This window comes from Bufo bufo, chromosome 2 (genome assembly GCF_905171765.1).
Source record: "Bufo bufo chromosome 2, aBufBuf1.1, whole genome shotgun sequence".
Lineage (NCBI taxonomy): Eukaryota > Metazoa > Chordata > Amphibia > Anura > Bufonidae > Bufo > Bufo bufo.
The window spans coordinates 440,108,143-440,135,228 of NC_053390.1; the positions used below are offsets into that span (position 1 = coordinate 440,108,143).

Consider the following 27,086-nt stretch of genomic DNA (forward strand, 5'->3'; position numbering starts at 1 on the left):
TCTGAACTGGATAGGTCTAACCTATAATGCTTAGTGAAGGTGTGAATGTTAGACCAGGTAGCAGCTTTACAGATATCATCCAGGGAAGCTCCTGCTCGCTTGGCTTGGGAGGAGGACATAGCTCGAGTAGAGTGGGCTCTCAAATTTGTGGGGCAAGGAAGACCCTGAGACTCATAGGAAATGGAAATGGAATCCCTGATCCACCGAGCTAAGGAGGACCTGGAGGCTTTTAGGCCCTTATTCTTACCTGAGAAGAGGATAAATAGGTTGTTAGATCTACGGAAATCTTTAGATACCTCAAGATATCGTAGTACTGAACGTCTCACATCTATAGAATGGAAGCTAGCCTCTCTATCATTAGAGGGATTACTGCAAAAGGAAGGTAGGACTATCTCCTGGTTCCAGTGGAAGTCTGATACTACCTTAGGTAGAAAACCTGGATCTAATCTTAGGACAATTCGATCATCGGTGATGCGGAGATAGGGTTCCTGAATGGATAGGGCCTGAATCTCGCCTAACCTTCTTGCGGACGTGATGGCCACTAAAAAGGCTGTTTTTAGAAAGAGGTGTTTGATAGAACAACTGGCCAAGGGCTCAAACGGAGCGAGGGTCAGGCCTGTGAGCACCCTATTGAGGTCCCAATTGGGGATCCTAGTTTTCAGGGAGGGACGAAGTCGGGAAGCGGCTCTCATAAATCTTTTGATCCAGCGATGATTGGCTAGGTCTTGTTAAAAAAAAACAGGCTAGGGCCGAGACCTGTACCTTCAGGGTGGAAGGCCTGAGACCCAATTCAAGTCCCTGCTGGAGGAAATCTAAGATCTTCTGGAAGTTGGGTGGCTCTAGATTTGGGGCAGGACTGCCGCTCCAGGAACAAAAGCGCTTCCAGATTTTCAGATATATAGAGAAGGTAACTTTCTTCCTACTTGCTTTAAGGGTAGAAATCACCTGATCAGAAAGTCCTTGTGATCTCAACCTCTGGACTTCAGGATCCAGGCTGATAACTTGAGAAAACTCGAGTTTGGGTGCAGTATCGGCCCTTGATGAAGAAGGTCCCTCCTGGAGGGAAGAGGCCACGGATCCTCTAGCGATAGGTTCTTCAAGGAAGAGAACCAGCTCCTTTTCGGCCAATAGGGGGCTATTAGGATCAAAGTCGAGTTTTCTAGGTTGAGCTTTTGAATTACCCTGGGAAGCAGAGGCAAGGGTGGGAATGCGTAGCAGAGATCCCATTCCCAAGGAATCGTCAGCGCATCCAGAGCCCAAGGGTTGTCTCGAGGGTTCAAGGAACAGAATGTTGGCACCTTTGCGTTCTTCTTGGACTCAAACAGGTCCACCTGCGGAGTACCCCACTTCTCCACCAGAGTCTGGAACACGTCCTGATTCAAGGACCATTCGGTATGGTCTATCCACTGACGACTGAGATAGTCTGCCTCCACGTTTAGTATCCCTTTCAAATGAATTGCGGAGATGGACCTCACGCGGGATTCTGCCCAGTCGAAGATTTTTCTTGCGATGGACATCAGTTTCTCCGATCTTGTGCCTCCCTGATGAGAAAGGTACGCCACTGCCGTCGTATTGTCGGAAAGTATTTTTATTTGATGACCCACAAGGAGGGCTTCTGCCGCCTTCAGGGCTTTCCGGACCGCTTCCAGCTCCCTGAAGTTGGAGGATTGGGACCGGGTTACCGAAACCCAGGAGCCTTGAAAGAAGTGATCTCCCACTTTCGCACCCCATCCTTTTTCGCTCGCATCCGTGAGAACTTGGATGTAGGGGGTCTTCTCCCAGGCGACTCCCAAGGACAGGTTGGCTGAATGTTTCCACCAGTTCAGGGAGACCTTCACCGCAGGGGGAATCAGAACCTTGTGGTTCAGTGAGGACTGTCGTCTGTCCCAAGATCTGAGAATCCATAGCTGAAGCGATCGAAAGTGGGACTGGCTCCAGGGAACGGACGGGATGCAGGATGAAAGAAGGCCCAGGAGGCTCATGGCTTCTCTTATGGAACAAGACCTCCTGTTCTGAAACCGACAAATCTTCAGTTGGAGGCTTTTGATCTTGTCTGGTGGAAGGAAGGTACGTTGAGCCCGGGAGTCCAGGATGACCCCTAGAAACTGGATAGTGCTGGAAGGTACCAGATGTGACTTTTTCTGGTTCACCAACCATCCTAGATCCTGGATGAGAGATAGGAAAGTTAGTAAGTCTGATCTTAGATCGTTCTCGGAGTTCCCAACCAGGAGGAAGTCGTCCAGGTATGGAACAATCACTAGTCCCTTGTGTCTCAGGAAGGCTACCATCTCGACTACCAGCTTCGTAAAGATTCTGGGTGCAGATGATATCCCAAAGGGGAGGGCCGTAAACTGGAAGTGGCTGGTTACCCCCTTGTGATCCTGAATAGCAAATCTTAGGAGGCTCTGGGATTCCAGATGAATTGGGACATGGTAGTAGGCGTCCTTAAGATCTACTGAGCACATTAGGGCGTTCTTCCCTATTAAGGGGATCAGGGATTTTAGGGATTCCATCCTGAACTTTCGATAAGTTATGAATTTGTTCAAGGCTTTCAGGTTTATAATTGTACGGAAAGACCCCTCTTTCTTCTCCACCAGAAAAAGGCTTGAATAGAAGCCCTGCCCCAGTTGAGAAGGGGGGACCCGTACTATCACGTCCATAGCTAGAAGGCTCTGAATTCCCTGTAGAATTTTTAAACGAGTGCTGGAGGAGCCTGGATTCGTAATGATGAAGCGGTTTGGGGGAGATGAGGAAAGTTCGATCCGGTAACCGGATTTTAAGATGTCCCGGACCCAAGGATTCGGGGAAATGGACTCCCACGGAGTCAGAAATTTCCTCAATCTCCCCCCCACACTGGCGTCATTGCTTATCGGACTTACTTTGGGAGGAAGAGGGGTTACCTCTACCCCTGCCCCCTTTGGAATTTTTCCAACGCCCTGACTTTCCCTTATCCCTAAAGGGTTTATTCTGGCTAGAGGGGGCCCGAAAGGGATATTTCCTTTTAAAGGATCTTTCCTCAGGAAAGCCCTTCTTCATTTTTATGTGATGACCCACAAGGAGGGCTTCTGCCGCCTTCAGGGCTTTCCGGACCGCTTCCAGCTCCCTGAAGTTGGAGGATTGGGACCGGGTTACCGAAACCCAGGAGCCTTGAAAGAAGTGATCTCCCACTTTCGCACCCCATCCTTTTTCGCTCGCATCCGTGAGAACTTGGATGTAGGGGGTTTTCTCCCAGGCGACTCCCAAGGACAGGTTGGCTGAATGTTTCCACCAGTTCAGGGAGACCTTCACCGCAGGGGGAATCAGAACCTTGTGGTTCAGTGAGGACTGTCGTCTGTCCCAAGATCTGAGGATCCATAGCTGAAGCGATCGAAAGTGGGACTGGCTCCAGGGAACGGACGGGATGCAGGATGAAAGAAGGCCCAGGAGGCTCATGGCTTCTCTTATGGAACAAGACCTCCTGTTCTGAAACCGACGAATCTTCAGTTGGAGGCTTTTGATCTTGTCTGGTGGAAGGAAGGTACGTTGAGCCCGGGAGTCCAGGATGACCCCTAGAAACTGGATAGTGCTGGAAGGTACCAGATGTGACTTTTTCTGGTTCACCAACCATCCTAGATCCTGGATGAGAGATAGGAAAGTTAGTAAGTCTGATCTTAGATCGTTCTCGGAGTTCCCAACCAGGAGGAAGTCGTCCAGGTATGGAACAATCACTATTCCCTTGTGTCTCAGGAAGGCTACCATCTCGACTACCAGCTTCGTAAAGATTCGATCCGGTAACTGGATTTTAAGATGTCCCGGACTCAAGGATTCGGGGAAATGGACTCCAACGGAGTCAGAAATTTCCTCAATCTCCCCCCCACGCTGGCGTCATTGCTTATCGGACTTACTTTGGGAGGAAGAGGGGTTACCTCTACCCCTGCCCCCTTTGGAATTTCTCCAACGCCCTGACTTTCCCTTATCCCTAAAGGGTTTATTCTGGCTAGAGGGGGCCCGAAAGGGATATTTCCTTTTAAAGGATCTTTCCTCAGGAAAGCCCTTCTTCTTGTCCGCGGCTTTTTCCAGGATACGGTCCAAGACCGGGCCAAATACATATTCCCCTGAAAACGGGATAGAGCATAGCTTCATTTTTGAAGTATTGTCGCCCGACCAGCTTTTCATCCACAAGGCGCGGCGGGCAGCGTTGGAAAGCCCCGCATCCTTCGCGGCGAATCTAACAGATTCGGCCAAGGCGTCTGCCATGAAAGCTGTGGCGGACTTTAATAAGGGAAGGGACCTGAGTAGCTCTTCCCTTGGGGTATTATCTCTAATGTGATTTTCTAACTCGTCAAGCCATATCCTCATGGACCTGGCTACCGAGGTGGCCACGATGTTAGCTTTCAGATTAACCATGGCCGCCTCCCATGATTTTTTCAGGAGACTATCCGCCTTCCTATCCATAGGATCACGCAATTGTGAGGTATCTTCAAAGGGCAAGGCAGTCTTTTTATTGACCTTGGCGACCTGAATGTCCACTTTGGGAGTCTCATTGAAGATCTTCACCTCATTCGAATCAAATAATAGCCGGTTCTTGAAGGATTTGGAAACCCCCAACCGTTTCTCAGGGTTGGACCATTCGTCCAGAACCATATCTCGAATATTTTCATTAATTGGAAACACACGGGTTTTCTTAACCGGGAGTCTCCCAAACATCTCGTCTTGTATTGAGTGGGCTTTTGGGGTGTCTTCTATCCCCATCGTGGCCCGGACAGCCCTTAAGAGGTCTGGAATTTTATCTAGCGAGAAGCAAAATTTCCTCTCTGACTCAGCCATATCAGTATCAGAGAGAACCTCCCAGGCTCTAGATGTAGACGCATCTTCCCCTGTTACCTCCGGGTCAGATAAGGAGGGAGATGGTTCCCTTCGCCTTTTCGGTGGAGGCGTATCCCGGAGAGGGGGGAAATTTGGGATAAGGAGGTCTTCACCTCATCATGGATCATGGACCTCAGTTCCTCAAGGAAGGAAGGCTGTTCCTCCGCAATGACACTAGAAATGCAGTCCTTGCAGAGTTTCTTGCGATAATCGTCCGGAAGCCGTTTGAGGCAGGACACGCATTTGGCCTGTTTCCTGATTTTTTTCTGGACCTCCTTAGGAACCTGGGGGAAATAATCCCTATCAGCCATGAAATAAATGTCATGGAGAAAAAAGCCCCAAGCCTGAGAAGTGAAGGAGGAGGAGTATGCAACCTGGTACAGTGTTTAGAAACAAGTAGCAGAGCAACAAGCGCTTCCCCACAGGGGACTTACTGTAGGCAGCACAGGAGGGTCTCCAGGGGAGCGGGGTTCAGCCGACATGACCGCACACAGCTCCAGGTATGCCGTACAGGCCAGGCATTCAGCGCTTGCTGGCGCCGAAATTTGAAGCTGGAGACGCTTCCTGGATGACATCACTTCCCTCCGTCCACCGGAAGTGACGTCGGCCGCCCTCAGAAGCGCTTCGGTGCGCACCCGGCGAACGCCACAAAGACTCGGCGGGAGATCGCAGCCGGGAGCAGGCTCACATCTGATAATGGAGCGAGGCCTCCCTCCTTCACCCCTGCCCAGCATTAGTACTCCGACCGCAGGAGGGCAGGGGGAACACCGGTAGGTGCCAGGAAAAAATAACCATCTTCATCTCCCCACAGGGAGACTCTCTCTGCCCCTGTCCTCTGTAGGGACAGGAAACACTGGTGTTGGTGGTGGGAGGGGGGGATTTAAACCCTCTCTCTGTTCCTGCCCCTACAGAGGTCAGGGGTCAATCTCCTTGTAGCCGTCGTGGTGATGAGGTGGAAACCCTTTTAAAGTTCTGAAGATGGTTGAATTTTAATTGCTTGAAATTGTTTTAAATTTGCTCACTTTTAGCTATACGTATACTTATCTGATTTAGCCAATCAATGTAGCTTTACATGACTGCCTTTCAAATTAAAGGGGTTATCCAATATCACAAACTGCCGCACCCCCATGTGCCGGGGCCCTCACAGGGAATATACTTACCCCGCTCCCTGCACAGCTCCTGCACCGCGCACCGCCGCTGCTGCTTCTCCCTGTGCGCCGATGAAAACATCCGGAGTCGAGGGGAGCAACCAATGGCAGGCGGGGAAAAGCCTCCCTAGCGTCACTCGCGATGCTAGGGAGGGTTATCCTTGACCCTGCCTGCCATTAGCTGTCCCCCCCCCCCCCCCCCGACACCGGATGTTTTCATCCATGCATGGGGAGAAGCAGCAGCGGCGGTGCACGGACCAGGAGCAGTGCAGGGAGTGGGGTAAGTATATTCCCTGTGAGGGACAGGCATATGGGGGTCATTTTATGATATTGGATAACCCCTTTAACTGCTGTCAATTTTATGCATGGGCAGACAGGTCAACCACAGTTCTGGGACATAGAAGATTGTTTGGACCAGGGACCATCCCTGATGGCATCTATAAGCTCTATTAGCACATAAACAGTCTTTATGAGACAACCCCTTTTCACCTAATACTGCTCATATAGAAAACTGGTTTCTGGTTTCTAACATCATTAGTTTAATCTAGAATTACTGTCATTGAAATCACAAAGGCAATAATTAGGTTTTATTCTTTTGTATTCTGTTTATATATCTTTATGATTACTATATTTTATTCTTACAGGCATCAGATAGGATCAAAGCTATCACTGAAAAATATGAAAAGAAAAAAAATGTAAGTATATAGTAAACCAGAATGCTAGTCCTTTTACCTAGGGCTGCAAAGAATACAAAATCAAATACAGTTAGTAAGGAAATGAGGAAACATTATATGTAGACGTAATGAAGCAACCAGCTCACAGTCAGGAGAGTGAGTATAATTTCTATAAAAATCTAATTAAAATCTAAGCCTAATAAGAAAATTATTAGATGCTTGGAGGCTAACATTAGTTCAGAAAGTTCCTCTTTGTTTCCAGTTAATCAGCAGTTGATCAGTTGAAGAGGGTCCCTTGTAGAGAATCAAATTAATTATGAATTTCCCAAAAACTAGTTTTCCAACTAATTTTTGAGATCCATCTCACATGATTCAATCAAAATAGTGTCTGTCATTTTACATACCAAAATACAAAGAAAATGAGAAGATGGAGAAGAAATATCACATGACCCCATCCCAGCGGGCTTGCCCATAATGTCTTGCACTCAGCGAACAATGAGGAGTATAACTGTGATGTTAGTGGGTGTGTAATAGACACTATAGAGGAGACCAGCCAGGATCTACCTTGTTTTTCTGGTCTTATACTTTAGATAGAATAGTCATTAGATAGAGGAAAAAGATCCTAAAACAGAATACAACTTGTTTAAGGTCAGAGAGATTATTTCACAGTGAAGTGAAAACAAGACAGGAGTCAGTGTGTTATTGTGTAACTCAGGCAGCCATTTTATTGAGAGCCACATCATTTAAAGATACAATACTCAATGTATTATTAATGTACCCCACATGTCGTAATAGAGCAGGAGAAGCTGAGTATATATATATATATATATATATATATATATATATATATATACATAATGTATAAAAGGGAAACTATATAGCAGCACCAATTCACAATGGTAGTCACGGGTGCTATGTCCCAGGGTGTAACTTCTTACCCAAAAATGTAGAAGGAAACGGACAGCACTTCCAAATAGAAAACCGTGATTTATTCAGCCACAGTGGCACAGTGAGGCAACGTTTCGGCTCGAACACAGAGCCTTTCTCAAGCATAAACCATAAGTGTAATACAAGGTATAAATAGACAAACATGATTAGGGGGTGGAGCAATCAATCAACATAATCGTTGCAATATAAATATATAAAAAAGTGAATAAAATGTGATGTAACATGATAGAGTGTATAGCAATAATTATAAAACGCATGAAAGTTGATGATAATAAAGTGCAAACAATGAATAAAATCCATAAATAACACCAATATAAGTCAGCTGCTGTGTATCATGATAATTAAAGTAAAATAAAAACAAAATTAAAATAAAAACAGGAGCTCCTCCTGTTTTTATTTTAATTAAATTATCATGATACACAGCAGCTGACTTATATTGGTGTTATTTATGGATTTTATTCATTGTTTGCACTTTATTATCATAAACTTTTGTAATTCACATGTAATCATGCTCCACCCCCTAATCATGTTTGTCTATTTATACCTTGTATTACACTTATGGTTTATGCTTGAGAAAGGCTCTGTGTTCGAGCCGAAACGTTGCCTCACTGTGGCTGAATAAATCACGTTTTTTTATTTGGAAGTGCTGTCCGTTTCCTTCTATATAATGTATGTATATATATATATATATATATATTTATTATTTTACTTATTTTTTGTGGGAAAAGATTCAGTAAAACGTGTAATTTTATATCTTAGCTTTGTCCACCTTCTGTGAATGTAAAAATTATATATATATACTTAATCACCAGTCCGCAAAAAACTGCTGCAGGTCCGTGGAGTGTTGTGGGGTAGATTACACTTTCAAAGAATGTACATAAAGATTCGGACCGCGCGTATCATAAATATACGGTATAAAACAGATTCTTTTTTCTTCCTCCCTTTACAAAGTTACCAAGGTCTGCAGATCTCCTACTGATGGATATCCTGCAACTTACAAAGAATAGGGTAGATCCGTAGGTTTAAACTGCCCTGTGGTGCACAGATTGTACTTACACGGCACTCCACCAATATCAAGCGTATCACAGATATCCTCTGTAAACTGGTTGGTTCTCCGCATGGAAGATGCGCGCTCACACGCTGTTACACAGGGCTCAACCACGGATTTAATGACAGCATACACCTGGTGAGTCTGCTGGGATTCCCAACTTCTTTTGGTTCAGAATTTTCTGTGGATACAAGTTGCTCCCACCATAGTGAAGCTCCGATAACTCGTTTAAAAGGTTTATTAGTACATACTTACAAACATGCACTTTGCCAAGGAAAAAGAAGCTGGGATTTTAATGCGATTTTAAAGTGCATGTTTGTAAGTATGTACTAATAAACCTTTTAAACGAGTTATCGGAGCTTCACTATGGTGGGAGCAACTTGCATCCACAGAAAATTCTGAACCAAAAGGTACAGCATTGTGTGTATAAGTGTGTATACAGAGATAGCTGACAGTCACTGGTAACTCCTCCCTCCTGTACCAATAGGTATTCACAGGAAGTGGAAAAAGCTAAGATAAAAATGTATGAATTACCGTATTTTTTGCCCCATAAGATGCATTTTTTCTCCCTGCTTCTTATGGGGCAAATACCAATGAGCTGCTTCCATTATTAAAGCGCTCATTAGTACCGGAGGACTGGGAAGCGGTGAAGGCTTTGTACTCACCGCTTCCTGGTCCTCGGCTGTGCGCAGCCTTCACAGCACAGCCGACAGCAGGAGGATGCAGATTGCGCTGAAGGAGAGGAGCGTCCAAGAGCAGGTGAGGTAAGTGGGTTTTTTATTTCATATTTATGAGGCTGATGGACACTTCTGGGGGCTGATGGAGAGGCTGCTGGGGGCTGATGAAAAGGTACTGGGGGCTGATGAGAGACTACTGGGGGCTGCTATGAGGCTACTGGGGGCTTCTATGAGGCTACTGGGGGCTGCTATGAGGCTACTGGGGGCTGCTATGAGGCAATGGGGGCTGATATGAGGCAATGGGGGCTGATATGAGGCAATGGGGGCTGATGAGAGGCATGGGGCTCTTATCTGAGGTCTTATTGGGGGGTCATTCATATTGGGGTCTGAGCTGAGTTCTGATTGTGGGTCTGATATAAAGTCTTATTGGAGTCTTATTAACATTGGGGATCTTATTGGGGCTGTTAGCTGAGGTCTGATTAACATTGGGGGTCTGATTGGTGGTTTTTTCTTATTGTCCCCCTCTAAAACCTAGGTGCGTCTTATGGGCCGGTGCAGCTTATAGGGTGAAAAATACGGTACACATTTTCCCCTAAGTCTTTTCCCCAAAAATATATATCAATCTACTCCGCTTCTCCTGCTTTATAACATGCTTCTTTTAGATTGCATTGTATTTTCTGGTGACAGGTCCTCTTTAAATACTACAAATTACGACATGTGGCTTACATTAATAATACATTGAGCATTGTATCTAAATGACGCGGTTCTCAATAAAATGGCTGCCTGAGTTACACAATAACATACAGCATATTGTATTCAATTTATTATTAATGTGACTTACAATATAGTACCAAATTTACACTGTACTCAGTAATGTATTGTTTTAAATAAGCCATTGCTTCTTCTGATACCACCATGAGCGTATAAACAAAGGTAACTGCCTCCAAAGAGGAATTTCTTTTAAAGCTATTTATTCTACCAGTAAACACCAACAGACAGTCATCTGTCAACACAAAGGGATAATTTGTAAATCATTTCTAATTTTAAAAAGCATAAAAAAGCTATTTGTTACCACTGGCTGCCATCTGTTTACCCCTAGACATATATTCGCTGTTACTGAGTCATTATTAACGTTGTCTTAGTCTTAGAGAACTTGTGTACAGTTCTATATGGTAATTGAATAAAAAAAGAAAAATAAGCATCATAGGCATCACCACATGCCAAAACCATACTATTAAAATATAAAAATATTATCCTGTACGGTGAACGGCATAAAGGAAAAAAAACGAAATGGCTGATTTGTCGTTTTTTTCATCCCTTCACCAACCAAGAAATTTGAATAACAGTTATAAGAAAAGTCATACACACTCCAATAATATCAATAAAAATTACAGTTCGCCCTGCAAAAATGAGCCCTCACACAGCTCTGTGCAATGTGCATAATGTGCAGTATCAAAGGGTGCCATTAAAAAGCGCAATTTGTCCTGCAAAAAAAAGCCCTCATACAGCTATGTGAGCAGAAAAATAAAAATGTTATGGCTCCGGGAAGGCAGGGAGTGAAAAACGAAAAGCGGAAATCACTCGGTCAGGAAGAGGTTAACAAATCTGTCACAGGAACAAGTTGTGTAAGCACTGCTCACATCTGCGTCGATGGGCTTCTATCCTGCCACCAACTCTCAATCCGATGTGAACTTTCCGCATGCAAAATATCCGCAGCAGACTCACCAAGTGTAAAACCACCTTAATGGTTTAAAAGGCCCCTTGTCTTTACAAGGGGCCTAAAACAGACAATATAACGTTCCAGGCAGCTCTAGTTTTATTATTGACGCTGGAATGATCTAACTTTGGTGCAGACAGACATTCCTAGGAGTGTTTGTATAGTCATCTGACTTCAGAAGCCACTCCTGATGTTTCAGTCCTGGAAAGAAAATGAATTGTTGAAAGATATAAAGCTCTGGGATGTTCCATAATGAGATAATTGTACTTACCATATCTGTTTCCCTCAGGACCCTGCATTCATAGAAAAGCGTGAACGCTGCATTTATTTAAAGGGGAAATTAAGCCACATCAAGAAGCAAATCCAAGCATATGATCAACATGAGGGATCTGTGTACTTCTGAACATCACAATGAATATATAGCTGTCTCACGAGGAGTAGAGCCATGCATTAGACAATTCCAAAGTATTAGTGGGACTCAGAAACTGATGATGTCATTATTGTTATGATATGTATGTGGACATTTGGATGTATGGATGTCTATTTAAGCAATTCCTTTTTTCAACAGGTCTGTAAAACAGAATCATGAAAAATATCTGCTTGTAACATAGTGACCCTAATGTATCTGCTTCATGATTTATACATTTTAATTGCTTTAACATCTCCTAATTCTCTGCACACGGAAGCCTGGATGGTCCCTTTGTTGAACTATTTAAAGGGGTTATCCTGGAAAAGATAATGATGACTTATCCTCAGGATAGGTCATCATTACAACTTCAGCTGGGGTCCAAGTCCAGGCATCTCCGCCGATCAGCTGTTTCAGGGATCCGCTTTGCTCACAGAAGCTCTGGTGCGCAATGCAGGCTCCTGGCAGCTCTCCAAGGACATCACCATACGTCGTATAGTGGCAGTGCTTGATATTGCAGCTCAGTCCCATTGACTTGAATGGGGCAGAGCTGCAACTAGGTCATGTGACCAATATACAGTGATGTCACTGGCCTAGAAAGAGGCTGCGGTGTTAAAGGCCTCTTCTAACAGCTGATACGCCCCCATCCCCGTGCCCCTCTGCGGATCTGATACTGCTGACCTATCCGGAGTATAAGTCATGAATATCTTTCTCTGGATAACCCCTATAAAATAACTTGAAAACTGATACTGTAACTCATGTTTTTCTTCTTCATACAATGCCTGAAAGCTTAGTGAGATATTTGCCGGCACCACCATTAGTGACTATATCTGAAACAACTACAATTGCGTTTGTCATCTAAGTAAAGTCCAGTTACCGTATGTCACTATTACAGCAACAGGTGAATGTATACTTAAGATATTGTTATAGGAAAATTTGGTTCCCAGCCAGACCCTTTGTCCTGTGACCACATAAAATATACCTGGTAATTGAATATGGTATATACTGATATTATTCAGAAATATTTACCCCTTGAGCTATTAGTATGTACAGAGGTCATTTGGTCATTGTGTCCCTGGTAAGCATTTCAAAGATCCACAGTACAAGAATGACACATTGTAAAGCTGGTGGAGAAGTAGCTGGGCAACATTGAAGGTGTTTGGGTGGTCATAGGGTGGAGTTCATAGAGGGGGTTGAGACAGGAAAATATAGGCCATGTGAAGCTCAGAGGGGCTCTCTCTCTTTCCCTGCCACCCCTGGGCAGACAGCACTGTACATCAGAAACAAGCTATATTACATGTGTGCTTTCTGTGTATGTATATATGTAGATATGTAGTAATACCACAGTACTGTACACTTTATGGGGATCATTTACTAACAGATATACGCCACTTTTTGATGTATATCTGTAGTAGATTGCGACGCAAAGGTTATTTGCAGTGCAATCTGCGACATTTCCCCGCTCATGCCAGGTGTAAAAAAGGGGGCCTGCTATAGGTGGGGAAGGGGCCAGGCTGGTAGGCCTGTCTCATTCATGATTTTGGTCTAAATGGTCTAAATCTACGGCAGCAAGGGAGCTGGCGTAGATTTATACAGGCGGTGGCCGATGTAAAGGCCGGCCTTAATAAATGACCCTCTATATGTTTCCATATAGATACTGTATTGATGCATGAGTCTCTATATGTACTTGTACTAACAGTCAGGTGGAGATATATTGTACATACATGCACATTATTAACCACATTTGCTTAGTACTCCACTGTGTGTGGTGGTGGTGTCCTTTACGTAATGTGTTGTAGTTGTATCTTCATAAAATGTATATTGCCTTGTTATAAGTAAACTATTTTTATAAATAAGCATCTTCTAGTGTTTTATGTTACTTCTGGTGTATATGAAGTACTGGGGGTGTATATTATACACAAACTAATTGGTTTGCATCGAAAAAAAAAGCTAAGTCTATGTACAGAATAAGGGTACTTTCACACTAGCGTTTTTCTTTTCCGGCATAGAGTTCCGTCCTAGGGGCTCTATACCGGAAAAGAACTGATCAGGCATATCCCCATGCATTCTGAATGGAGAGCAATCCGTTCAGGATGCATCAGGATGTCTTCAGTTCAGTCAGTGTACGGCGTTTTGGACGGAGGAAATACTGCAGCATGCTGCAGATTTTTCTCCGGCGAAAATGCCTGAAGACTTGTCAGAATGACGGATCCGGCATTAATGTCCATTGAAATGTATTGATGCCGGATCTGTCCAAAAGAGTTCCGTTGTTTCCCGGATTGACTGATCCGATATGCAGTCTGCGCCTGAGCAATCAAATAGGAGGAGCTGTGGTCGCAGCCGGCTTCCTGTTTGTCTCTTCGTTCCTGCCTGCGAGGGAGAAGGGAGGACGGCATTGAAGTTTTAGTTTTTTTTTTTATGTTGGTCAACAATAAATAAATATAAGCAGCTCCTATGTACTTATACATAGGAGCTGTAGTACATAGGTGATGCTAGGAGTAGTAGTACTTCGGACTACTACTCCTAGCATCCACTATGTACTTGTACCACCTGCTGGCCCTATCTACTTTTGCATAGGGACTGCAGGTGGTACAAGTACATAGTGGATGCTAGGGGTAGTAGTCCTGTTTACTACCACTCCTATCATCCACTATGTACTTGTACCACCTGCGGGCCCTATGTACTTTTGCATAGGGACTGCAGGTGGTACAAGTACATAGTGGATGCTAGGGGTAGTAGTCCTGGTTGCTTCCACTCCCAACAGCCACTATGTACTTGTACCACCTCCGGGCCCTATGTACTTTTGCATAGGGACTGCAGGTGGTACACGTGCTTAGTAAATGATAGGAGTAGTAGTCTTAAAACCTGAATACCACTCCCATTATAATTTTTTTCTAATGTAGGCAAAAAATAAATAAATATTAAGTTCTGAGACAGAACACCCTGCCAGACACAACACCCTGCCAGACACAACACCCTGCCCTGCCCGCAAACCAGCTTGCCAGCCTGACCCCATAAAAGACTGCACGCAACCAATCCTGCCCGCAAAAGAAAGCTGCAGCATGCACGCACGCAAGCCAGCCTGACCGCTACATTTTGTCACGTCAATAACAATAATAATGTCCAGTAAGTAATATTTTTGTGGGTCTGTTGTATTATGAAAAGTTCAAATCTAAATTTTACTTTTTTTTTTTCTACAGGCACTTCAACTTCAGGTGAGGCTGGGAGCTCTCCTCCAACATGACGTCGGCGACATGATACGGTATGTCAAGTTTTGAAGCATTCCCCATTGTAATATTCTGACAGTATTGTAAAAAATGTATTTTTTTATTTCACAGTCATCGTCTATGGAGGAGATGCTTCCCTGCCAAGGGACGGCAGGAGAGGAGGAAGTCGGGGGTGGAGGACAGCAAGCGGTATTTTTTTTATTTTATTAGATTTTTTTAATCTCATAAATATGTTGTGTATGTTTGTAAATAGTTTTTTTTTTCTTTTGTTACAGTCATCTCGTCCCGTTGACTATGAGAGAGGTCGTGGAGCCTCAGCCAAAGAAAGTCGGGGAGCACGCGGCGGTCGTGGTCGTGTGAGTATTTTCAAACAAAGTCTTTTTAATTCCAAATGTTTCAAACATTATGTTAAAAAGATTTTTTTTTTTTTAGGGTTCCCGAGGCTCCACCAGAACGGATGAGGAGGACGTCTGCAGTTTTTTGATCGACAACGACCTCCTCATCCAGACGGTGGAGGACCGACCACCATTGTGGGACCACACAGACCGCCGCCACGCAGACCATCACGCAACCCGGCTCCTCTGGCTCCAGATTTGTGAGGCGATAGTGACTAATTGGGACAACCTCAGTGACAGTCGACTGGATGAGTGCCGTAAATATATCATATTTAATTTGATTTTGATTTTAATCATTTGAGAGGACAATGCAAAGTGAATCACACCAATTATGTATTTTCAACTATTTTATTATACAGTCAGGTCCATAAATATTGGGACAGCGACACAATTCTAACATTTTTGGCTCTATACACCACCACAATGGATTTGAAATGAAACAAACAAGATTTGCTTTAACTGCAGACTGTCAGCTTTAATTTGAGGGTATTTACATCCAAATCAGGTGAACGGTGTAGGAATTACAACAGTTTGCATATGTGCCTCCCACTTGTTAAGGGACCAAAAGTAATGGGACATAATAATAATCATAAATCAAACTTTCACTTTTTAATACCTGGTTGCAAATCCTTTGCAGTCAATTACAGCCTGAAGTCTGGAACGCATAGACATCATCAGACGCTGGGTTTCATCCCTGGTGATGCTCTGCCAGCCCTCTACTGCAACTGTCTTCAGTTCCTGCTTGTTCTTGGGGCATTTTCCCTTCAGTTTCGTCTTCAGCAAGTGAAATGCATGCCCAATCGGATTCAGGTCAGGTGATTGACTTGGCCATTGCATAACATTCCACTTCTTTCCCTTAAAAAACTCTTTGGTTGCTTTTGCAGTATGCTTTGGGTCATTTTCCATCTGCACTGTGAAGTGCCATCCAATGAGTTCTGAAGCATTTGGCTGAATATGAGCACATAATATTGCCCGAAACACTTCAGAATTCATCCTGCTGCTTTTGTCAGCAGTCACATCATCAATAAATACAAGAGAACCAATTCCATTGGCAGCCATACATGCCCACGCCATGACACTACCACCACCATGCTTCACTGATGAGGTGGTATGCTTAGGATCATGAGCAGTTCCTTTCCTTCTCCATACTCTTCTCTTCCCATCACTCTGGTACAAGTTGATCTTGGTCTCAAGGATGTTGTTCCAGAACTGTGAAGGCTTCATTTGGCAATCTCTAATCTGGCCTTCCTGTTTTTGAGGCTCAGCAATGGTTTACATCTTGTGGTGAACCCTCTGTATTCACTCTAGTGAAGTCTTCTCTTGATTGTTGACTTTGACACACATACACCTACCTCCTGGAGAGTGTTCTTGATCTGGCCAACTGTTGTGAAGGGTGTTTTTCTTCACCAGGGAAAGAATTCTTCGGTCATCCACCACAGTTGTTTCCCGTGGTCTTCCGGGTCTTTTGGTGTTGCTTAGTTCACCGATGCGTTCCTTCTTTTTAAGAATGTTCCAAACAGTTGTTTTGGCCACGCCTAATGTTTTTGCTATCTCTGATAGGTTTGTTTTGTTTTTTCAGCTTAATGATGGCTTGCTTCACTGATAGTTACAGCTCTTTGGATCTCATCTTGAGAGTTGACAGCAACAGATTCCAAATGCAAATAGCACACTTGAAATAAACTCTGGACCTTTTATCTGCTTATTGTAATTGGGATAATGAGGGAATAACACACACCTGCCTATGGAACAGCTGAGAAGCCAATTGTCCCATTACTTTTGGTCCCTTAACAAGTGGGGGGCACATATACAAACTGTTGTAATTCCTACACAGTTCACCTGAATTGGATGTAAATCCCCTTAAATTAAAGCTGACAGTCTGCAGTTAAAGCACATCTTGTTCGTTTCATTTCAAATCCATTGTGGTGGTGTATAGAGCCAACAATGTTAGAATTGTGTTGATGTCCCAATATTTATTCCAGGATAGACCGAAACGTTGGCCAATGGCTCCATGTTGAACTAATTTTGGATGGAATAAAGAATGTTTAATTTCACTTCTGAGTGCTGTGGTTTAACTCAATTTTGATGTTATTATTTGTACCACTGAGTACAAATACCCTGAGGAGTGCCGACCATCTAGTCTATTTCGTGATACACTATTTAGACTGGTCACCTGATCTAGGACTGCGAACTGCAGTTGGGCATTGCAGTAAAATACTGAGAGTGATTGCACACCTTTGGTCATTTGGGAAGATTGCATGTATCTGTAGAAAGATTCTCGGGGAGGACCACCATCATAGCCATCCTCACAACAGCCTTTGGGAAAAAGACTGCCTTGTGATAACCGTGCCTTCAGCTGATATTTGTATAGTGCCATTCATCATCCTCAGTAAAAAGACTAATATTCATCATAATCTAGCTGGCCTGGTTACTGCTTCCATCATCTGCTGACCCCTGCACCTTTCTTCCTGCCTTGCTCCCTGCCAACTATCCACCATTAAGGGCAACTCAGCCATCACCAGGCAGGACCAGCAAGCCCAGGGTGTGTCCCATTGCAACCACAGGCGAAAGCTGGAGTGGGATCAGCCACTGTAAAGACTCCTACCCTCCTCATTGCTACCACAGCACTTTCTTCCTCTTTGCACCATGCAGAGCAGCTCCGCACGAACAGCTGTGCTCGCTACAAAAATAAACATGACTGTGTAACACCCCAGAGTGGTGTTACCACTTCTGCACACCGCTACTATCTCTAATGGGCTAATATAATGCCATCTTATGTTTTCTTTGTCCAGGTCCCTCAACACTGTGCATTTATAATAATGTTATGTAACAGTTCATGTAATATGCGTGGTTTACCAGCAGGTGGCAGTAAATATGGCAGAGCTATAGTTAGAGAGAATGGAACTTGCCATTCCATTCTAACCCCCCCTCTGTAGAGAAGTGGGCTAGCCCTACTTCCTGCAGGAAGGGTGGGGACCAGTTCCAGTTAGTTGTAGTTTACCCCCAGCTAGAGGAAGGGTGTGCAGGGGAACGTCCTTGCTGGAAATGCCCACGCCAGCCAAAGCACCTTAAGCTCTGCTGGCCATGGAGGCCAAAGCTTGAAGCCTCAGGAGCCAGGAGGAAAGTTCCCTGGCATAACCTAGAGTCAGACTACAAAGAGAAGTGCAGCATACAGAAGAAGCTGAGTTATACAGTCAGCGTGTTAGTACAGCAGAGTGAGAGAAGGATAGAGCAGAGTTGAGTTTGCTTGCCAGTTTAATGCTGAAGCCTGCTGGAACCAAGGCAAAGCCTGTAAACTGTTTGAAGAACCGTTTTTTTCTAGTAAAGCTGCCATTGAACTTAATCTCAAGGTCTGGACTCAAGTTATTCTTTCAAATACCTCAATTATTCCCCCTATTTATTGCTTCGGAGCCAAAGCCTGGGGTCCAGCAATATCCAGGTAAGAGCACCGTTACACACAATAAGAGACATTTAGGCCGCACTACACCACTCGGCATTCCTACACCTGGGTCAAGACATAGAGGGCCCTTGGGGGAGGCCGCCCGTTGCAATTGGCATCACGAACAGAATTTACCTTTGTGTCGTTACTACAAGGCCTACAGAATTGTGCAGAGAACCCACTAAAAATGACTTTACTATGTTTATTGCGGAGCGGCAGGTGCAGAAAGGTGAGCGCCGGCTACCGAGGGGTTAATCCTTCATCTTCGCCAGTGATGGCGTATGGTCTTCTTGTACCACAAGAGCAGGAAAACAGGGAACCACCCAGTTCAACAGCGGGAAGCGACAGCCTTGCCCACCGGGAACTGCCCAGTGCAATTGCAGGAAGCGAAGACTCCACCCCTAAGACTCCTCCTCCTTTACCAGTTTGCAGTAGCCAAGAGGAAGACAAGATGGCGTGTCCTCTGCGGCCTAACTGGGGAGAGATGGTATGGGGCGATGAACCAGAAATGCAAGCCGCCCTGGAAGAAGCGAGACTCTCCCAAGTGCAGCGGAACCCAGCAAGAGCACCTGAGGTGTCCGCCGCGCTGGCTGGTGCGGTGGAGGCGGCCAGAGCGTCCACTCCGCCGCCCAGGAAGAGTGGTTCGTTTTCCTAACTGAACCCCATGGTCCCACTGGAAGTTACAGCCCACGCCCAGACGATGTGGGATTACAAAAAAGCCATTGCGGACTGGGTAATCCACGTCCTAGACAACCCACGGCTGGGGGAACCGCATCTAGAGAGATGTCGGGCCACCTGCGGGACTATTGTCCTGCACTCATAAGATCTTAGTCTCGGAGGGCATACGGTCGTGTGCAAGGGCCCTAACTCTGGGATTGGACACAGAGTCAGGGACCTGATTGGCTCGGAGTCCAGACTCACTGATATGCCCACCAGTCAAAGACTGGACACTGAGTTAGGGACCTGGTTGGCCTGGCATTGAGACTCACTGAGCGTGGCTGGTTGGCATGGCAACCCTCCTTTAACAGTCGTGCTGGGTAAGTTTCGGCACTGTCCTACGCAGGGCGGGCGGCGGGTTCAAGTAGGTCACAGGTGCAACAAAAAAAAAAAAGGTCATCCATTTTTTTTCCGGCCGGCGGGCCCCCTTCCCGGCCGGGCCCTCGGACCACGTCCGAAGTGCCCGACCGCTCAGTCCGCCCCTGCCTCCTGAAAAGGCACTACATGCCTCTAAGCTAATCCAGTTCCTGATAGATCATCTGGATGTGTTGGATCCATGGTGCCTGTTTCATCTGACAGAGACTTCTCGCATCTCTCTCATGTACATGACACACACTGTGTCATGTACATGAGAGAGATGCGAGAAGTCTCCTGTGACGTCACATCTACACCCGGCGCAGGCTCACTGAGGAAGGAGCGGCCGAGCGAGCGTCCTCCTATCAGTGCGCCGGCGCCGACTGAAGACAGGTACGGCGCCAGTGCCAGATTTTGAATGCAGACAGGGCCAGCAGAGAACGAGCGCGTCCGCTGGCCCTGTCAATCAACATGAGGAGGGGGTGTCTTTATGAGAGGAGGATGCGGCTGCTACCAGCAAGTAGCCGCCCTACTTGCTGGTAGACAGGTAATTTGCATATTATAAAAGTACGTTTTTTGCTGTATCTACTGAACCAAAATGATTAATTACATTATGTATGGATAAATCGCAGTATAGGGATTATAAGTACCCCAAAAAAAAAAAAAGAGTTTAGTGGGGTGACAGAAGCCCTTTAATGAATCATCTGATCTAATCTGATAATTCTGATTCAATTTCTTGGCGGGCGCGGGCCGCGGCTGCCGTCTGACTCTGCTGAATATATTATGACTGAGTGACTAAGTCACTCAGTCATAATATATTCAGCAGAGTCAGACGGCAGCCGCGGCCCGCGCCCGCCAAGAAATTGAATCAGAATTATCAGATTAGATCAGAATCAGATGATTCATTCAGTCAGTCATATATAAATTCAGCAGAGTCAGACTGTCTGACAGGTCACAGACGCACACTGGCACTCTGGCAGGCGGCAGCCAGCAGCAGCAGCGCAGGAGACGGCACTCGGCAGACTTGGTCAGGACTTGTTAGGGTAGGTCCCAATTGAATTTTTGAATGTTACTTTATAATAATTAATATGATCATTTGAATGATTTAAAATTAATTCAAAATTATGAGATGAGCGCCCAGGGGCCAGGGCCATCTGAGCGCAAAGCGCTAGGCTAGCTAGCCTAGCGCACACACTGACTAGCGCCAGAGCAGAGGCGCTCAGGATTAGCACAGCATCAATGATGTGTTTAAATTTTTTTATGGGGGGGGGGGGGGGGTGATGCTAATGCTAATCCTGAGCACCTCTGCTCTGGTGCTAGTTTGTGTGACCGTGACACTGACATGATGGAGCCTGGAGGGAGGGCCGGGGGGACAATGTAAATGTCTGTACATTAGGCCACTTAGTTGGATGCTGGATGTTGGTTACAAAGATTGTTTTCCTCTTTGTGTAACCTTGGGGGGGGAGTTGGGGGGCGCACTTTTGTTCTTTGTGTAGTGCGTGGCTGGAGGCGGGATAGGGGTGTGGCTGGAGGTGGGACATGGGTGTGGCTGGAGGTGGAACATGGGTGGGGCCTGGAATGGGGCCCTTGATTTATTTTGCCCGGGGGCCCTGAGGGTTCTCAGTCCGCTCCTGTCAGGAGGTCATCTATTTCTTACCATTATTGCATAATTTAACACAATTAAGATATTATTATTATTTATTATTAAAGCGCCATTCATTCCATAGCGCTGTACATATGAAAAGGGGTATACATACATAATACAGACAATTGCAAAAGCATAAACAAGACGAGTTACAAACTGATACAGAAAGAGAGAGGTCCATCCCCGTGAGGGCTTAAAATCTACATGGTATGGGAGAAGGACACAGTAGGTGAGGGTGAAGTTGGTCAAGGCGGTATAGAGGCAGCAGGGTCACTGGTTGTCGGCTTGTCTGAAGAGGTGGGTTTTCAGGTTTCTTTTGAAGAATTCCACTGTAGGTGAGAGTCTGATATGTTGGGATAGCGAGTTCCAGAGTGTGGGGGATGCATGGGAGAAATCTTGGAGGCGATTGTGGGAAGAGGTGATAAGAGGAGAGGAGGTCTTGTGAGGATCACAGATTGCGTGTGGGGATGTTTCGGGAAAGTAGCTCAGAGATGTAGGGAGGGGACAGGTTGTGGACGGGCTTGTATGTATTTGTTAGTATTTTGAACTGAATTCGCTGGGCAATGGGGAGCCAGTGAAGGGATAGGCAGAGGAGTAACAGGGTGAGAGGTGGATTAGTCGGGCAGCAGAGTTGACGATAGATTGGAGGGGTGCCAGAGTGCTAGAGTGCTTCAAAGTTAAGGAAAGCGAGGATGCGGGAGATGTTTTTGAGTTGGAGGCGTTAGGTGGTGGAAAGGGCTTGGATGTGCGGTCAGAAGGAGAGGGCAGAATCCAAGGTCACTCCAAGGCAGCAGACTTGGTTGACCGGGGAGAGTGTGCAGCTATTGATCGTGATAGATAGGTCTGTTAAGGGGGGTTGAGCAAGATGGGGGAAAGATGATGAATTCTGTTTTATCCATGTTAAGTTTTAGCAAGTGAGAGGAGATGAAGGATGATATAGAAGATAGACATTGTGGGATTCTGGATAGTAAGGTGGTGATGTCTGGACCAGAGAGGTAGATTTGTGTGTCGTCAGCATAAGAGTGATACTGAAAGCCATGGGACTCTATGAGATGTCCCAGGCCAAAAGTGTAGATAGAGAAGAACAGAGATAGAGAAGGTCCTAGGACAGAGCCTTGCGGGACACCAACAGAGAGGGAATGAGACGAGGAGGTGGTGCGAGAGTGGGAGACGCTAAACTTCTGGTCTGTGAGGTATGATGTGATCCAGGAGAGGGCCAGGTCAGTAATGCCAAGAGATGAGAGAGTTTGCAACAGAAGGGAGTGGTCGACAGTGTCGAAGGCAGAGAACAGGTTAAGGAGAAGGAGGACAGAGTAATGTTTTTTTTGTTTTGGCTGTTAGTAGGTCATTGGTGACTTTGGTAAGGGCAGTCTCAGTCAAGTGGTGGGGTCGGAAGCAAGATTGTAGCCAGTCAAAGAAGGAGCAGGAGGAGAGGTGAGAGGACAGTTCAGAATGGACATATTGTTCAAGTAGCTTTGAGGCATACGGAAGAAGTGATATGGGGCGATAACTCGACAAAGAAGATGGGTCAAGTGAAGGCTTCTTTGAGGATGGGTGTAATGGTAGGATGTTTAAAAGCAGAGGGAAAGACACCAGAGGTTAGTGATAGGTTGAAGAGATGAGTTAGGGCTGGGATAAACACTGTGGTGAAGTTAGAGATGAGGTGGGATAGGATTGGGTCAAGTGCACAGGTGGTGAGATGTGATCTGGAGAGTAGAGTGGAGATTTTTTCTGATGTAATGGTGGAGAAGTGGGTTTTGGGAGAAGAGGACCGAGCAGTTGTGTGGAGGGTCTGTGGGGACTGTGTACTGAAGCTTCTCTGATGTTGACTATCTTTTGTTTGAAGTATGTGGCAAAGTCCTTAGCTGAGATGAGAGGAGAGGATGGGGGCGCTGGGGGATGGAGAAGGGAGTTAAAAGTGTTAAAAAGTTGTTTAGGGCTGTGGGCCAGGGAAGATATGAGAGATGAAAAATAGGCCTGTTTTGCATCAGCGAGTGAGGATTTGAATATGAGAAGGGATTGCTTGTATGCGGTGAATTGATCTTTAGAATGGGATTTCTTCCATCACCGCTTAGCAGCTCTGGAAGCTTGTCTGAGTTTTTTGGTCAGGTTGGTGTGCCAGGGTTATCTGTTGATTTTTTCCGGTTTTGTTGTGTGCGTGGGGCGCAACAGTGTCCAGAGCTGTACTTATTGTGGTGTTGCATAGGGTGGTGGCAGTATCTGGGTCTTGGAGGGAACAGATGGTAGAGAGTGGGAGAAGAGAGTCAGAAAGCAAGCGAAAGTCGAGATGTTTAAGGTTCCTGCGGGGGTATGCTAGTGTGTGGACCGGGGGAGCAGCAGAAGAGACCAATGAAGAGAAGGTGAGTAGGTTAAGGTCGGATAGTAGGAGAGGCGAATTAGAAAGGTTAGATAGGGAGCAGAGGTGGGTAAAGATAAGATCCAGAGTGTGACCATCTCTGTGGGTGGGAGCTGCAGACCACTGTGATAGGCCAGAGGAGGAAGAGAGTAATAGGAGTTTAGAGGCGGCTGAGTTGCAGGTGTCAATAGGGATGTTGAAGTCACCCATGATTATAGTGGGGATGTCAGCAGAAAGAAAGTGTATTAGCCAGGTGTTAAAGTGGTCAAGAAAGATGGTGGCTGGGCCTGGGGGGTGGTAAATGACAGCTACTTGAAGGTTGGAGGGAGAGTAGATGCGAACAGAGTGTACTTCAAATGAGGTGAGCATAATGGAGGGTGGCAGTGGAGGTGGGCTGTAGGAGCAGGTGTCTGATAGGAGAAGACCAACTCCTCCACCATGTTTGCAGCCGGGGCGGGGGGTATGAGTGAATTTAAATCCACTATATGAGAGTGCAGCAGGGGAGGAGGTGTCAGAGGGTGTCAGCCATGTTTCTGTGAGACCCAGAAAGGAAAGTTTTTGAGAGATGAAAAGTTCATGAATGTAGGACAGTTTGTTACAGACAGAGCGTGCATTCCATAATGCTCCTGCAAGAGGAAATAAAGGAGCAGGGGTCAGAGGAATGGTTATTAGATTTAAGGGGTTGCAGAAATTTGTAGAAGGAGATTTGTAGTGGGACATGGAGTTGATAGTGGAGATTTGCTGAGGGAGGCCTGATATCCAACTATGATGTGAGAAAGGCAATCCCAAGCAGATAATACAGTTAAAGAGGACCTGTCATCTCTCCTGACATGTAGGTTTTAATAAATAAATTTTTTCCACGTGAAATTAAATTTCTGAAGCATCTATTCTTATGACATTATGTTGTGCCAGTTTTCTACTATTCTTACTAGAAGTTTATGGATAAAGGTACAGGTGGGTGTTGCCAGTTGGGAGTGTGTCCCTGCACAGTCTGACATTATTCATTAAGTGCTGCCAGTGACAGACTGTGCAGGGACACACCTCCAACCAGTAACACCCATCTGTACTTTTATCCATAAACTCCTAGCAGGAATAAGAGAACGGTACAATGTAGAGTCATAAGAAAAGATGCTAGAGAATTGTTATTACTTGGGGAATGCAAGTGGTTACTAAAACAGACATGACAGGATCGATTACAGGTCCTCTTTAATAAGCTGCGAAAAAACACATATTTGGTGCATTCGAAGCATAAACATGGCAATAGTTTTGAGATTCAATAGTAGTGTAAAGAATCAAAAACCTGTCCACTGGGTCAATATATAAATCATGCACAACATAATCTAAAACGAGAGAAAGTATAACCACCACATACATATTCGCTTATAAGACGCTTATGAGCATTCTGAAAAAGCATCTATTTCAGACAAGGGTATATTTAAGACAAGGGTGGCTTTCGTCTATCCAATGACTTTCTTGAAGAAAACCTGCTTATGACTCTAATTTAGAAAGATGTTTTAGAATCTTTTTGCCTTTAACTGGGCTATTAAGACCATCTACATTCCAGGAGGACCATTGTAATTGATGTCTGGAACTCTATGCCTGGTGGCCAATGGATCAGAATCATACCAGGTGAGCTGCTTCTCTTTCTTTTTTTACGTGTTTTATATATTTGTAGGGTGGGCCCCCAAAGTATCACATCTGATATGACAGGTAACAGACGTGCGGCGCAGAGAGGAGGGAAGGAGGGTACCCTTTCACTAGGGAGAAGGAGGAGTGGTGACCCCTAACTAACCTAGCACTGGCACCTGGCTGCCCTGACGTCCCTAGATGGGCTGCTCACCCATACGTCGATCATGTGCCTCGTCCCTGGCTTACCCTAAAAGAAGCCCTAGGTAGTGAGTAGGGCGATGGGAGCACTAGTCCTTACCACTGAGACCTGGGGTAACAACAGGGAAAGGACAAACAACAAAAACACCACAAACAATCCCCAAAGGGCGACAACAAACAGGAGAGAACCGGAGAACCAACAGCTCCAGTTCCAACACCTGCACAGCAACTCCAACTCCACCAGAGGTCAGAATAGAAGATCTGGAAGTAAGGTCTATATCTAGCAACAAGGGAAGTAGAAGGGGAGAATATATAGTAGCTGGGAGTGGCTGACAGAGAACAGCTGAAAGGAAAAGCTACCGATTCCTAAATGGGACAAAAAGGATCGCAAACCAAAGCAGGAAAACCTGGACCGGAATCCATTCCCACAACTAGGTCATGGAGCGATCCCTTGAAACCCGAGCAAGTAGCCACCCGCTGAGACCTCTTGACACCAGGCACAACAGGGTCAGGGATAGGTCATGACACCCTCGTGTTACAAAGTTGCTTAAACTGATGGGCGCTAAGCACACAAGTGTGACATTGGCTGATATGACTGACTCCTCTCTTCTGTATTAATGTTATAATCAAATTCTAGTTGGCATAGTTCTGCTCACAAAAGAAGATAGTCAAAAATGTTTGTTATCAAAAGAAAAGCCTATTTCCTTACATTTAACCTTTCTACATAATCCAGCATTTCCAATGGGTCAGGCACAAGGGACCTTTTATTTTTTGAATAAAGGGATTAGTCATTCAGTCTTGTCACTGGTTAAGGTGGTTTCCCAAAAATCAATCTACCTCCAAGCGCTGAAAGGCATGTGGCTTTGGATACTCAGAGGGCAGCAAGCAGTGACGTACATAGAGAAGTAATGGCCCCATAGCAAGGATCAAACCAGGCCCCCCACAAAGGACAGAAGGGTTTCTGCCTAAACCCTTTTCAATGACCCTTGGGCCATTTACTCCACTGCCTCATTTGCTAACAGTTGTTCCTTTAGAGGGTAGAGTCCTGACCAAGTTTTCACCTCCAGTAGAAGAGGAGATAATCCCAACTAAGACTGGGCCCCTTCTTGCCCTGGGCCCCATAGCAGTCGCATAGTCTGCCGCTATGGTAGTTACGCCCCTGGCAGCAAGCTATTTTACCTCGCTCCGGATAAGAGATGAGCAAATTTCCGCTTATGAAATTCGTTCACACTTCGTTTGTTGGTAAAAGATCAATTCTATGACGGAATGCATAACGGAATGCCTTTAGAGGCATTCCGTTATTCATTCCGTCATAATAGAAGTCTATGGGCAGTAAAACGGATCCGTCCCGTTTCAGTTATGCAGGGGAGGACTCATACAATTAAAGTAAAAGATTGAACTTCTGCTTAGACGTAACTCCATCATTATTAAATTATGAGATCCTATCACACTATTGCTCTTTCCATTTATGTTATTTATGTAACGAAGGAGCCTTTGGATCCCTCCCTGAGCTCCAGGGCTAAGGTGTAACAGCAACAGCAAACTTTCCAGCCCCTATAGCTGTGCCACTGTCTGTACTGAAGCAGGAAAATAATAGGTTAAAGGTATGTGAGTTCCAGACCTGCCCATTCACTTGTTCTCTAGGAATGATAAAGTTTTCCTAGTG

General features: G+C 45.4%; 1 protein-coding gene across 2 annotated transcripts in view; it reads left to right on the forward strand.

Moving 5' to 3' along the window:
• Positions 1–11,793, forward strand: part of OCEL1 (occludin/ELL domain containing 1) — a 56,394-nt gene extending 44,601 nt beyond the window's left edge. For both annotated transcript variants that reach the window (XM_040417470.1, XM_040417471.1), the window contains exons 5-6: positions 6,638–6,688; positions 11,347–11,793. In XM_040417470.1, the coding sequence (XP_040273404.1) occupies positions 6,638–6,688; positions 11,347–11,460 (165 nt within the window). In that variant the 3' untranslated portion in view covers positions 11,461–11,793. The remainder of the gene's footprint in view (positions 1–6,637; positions 6,689–11,346) is intronic.
• Positions 11,794–27,086: the final 15,293 nt, after the last annotated feature.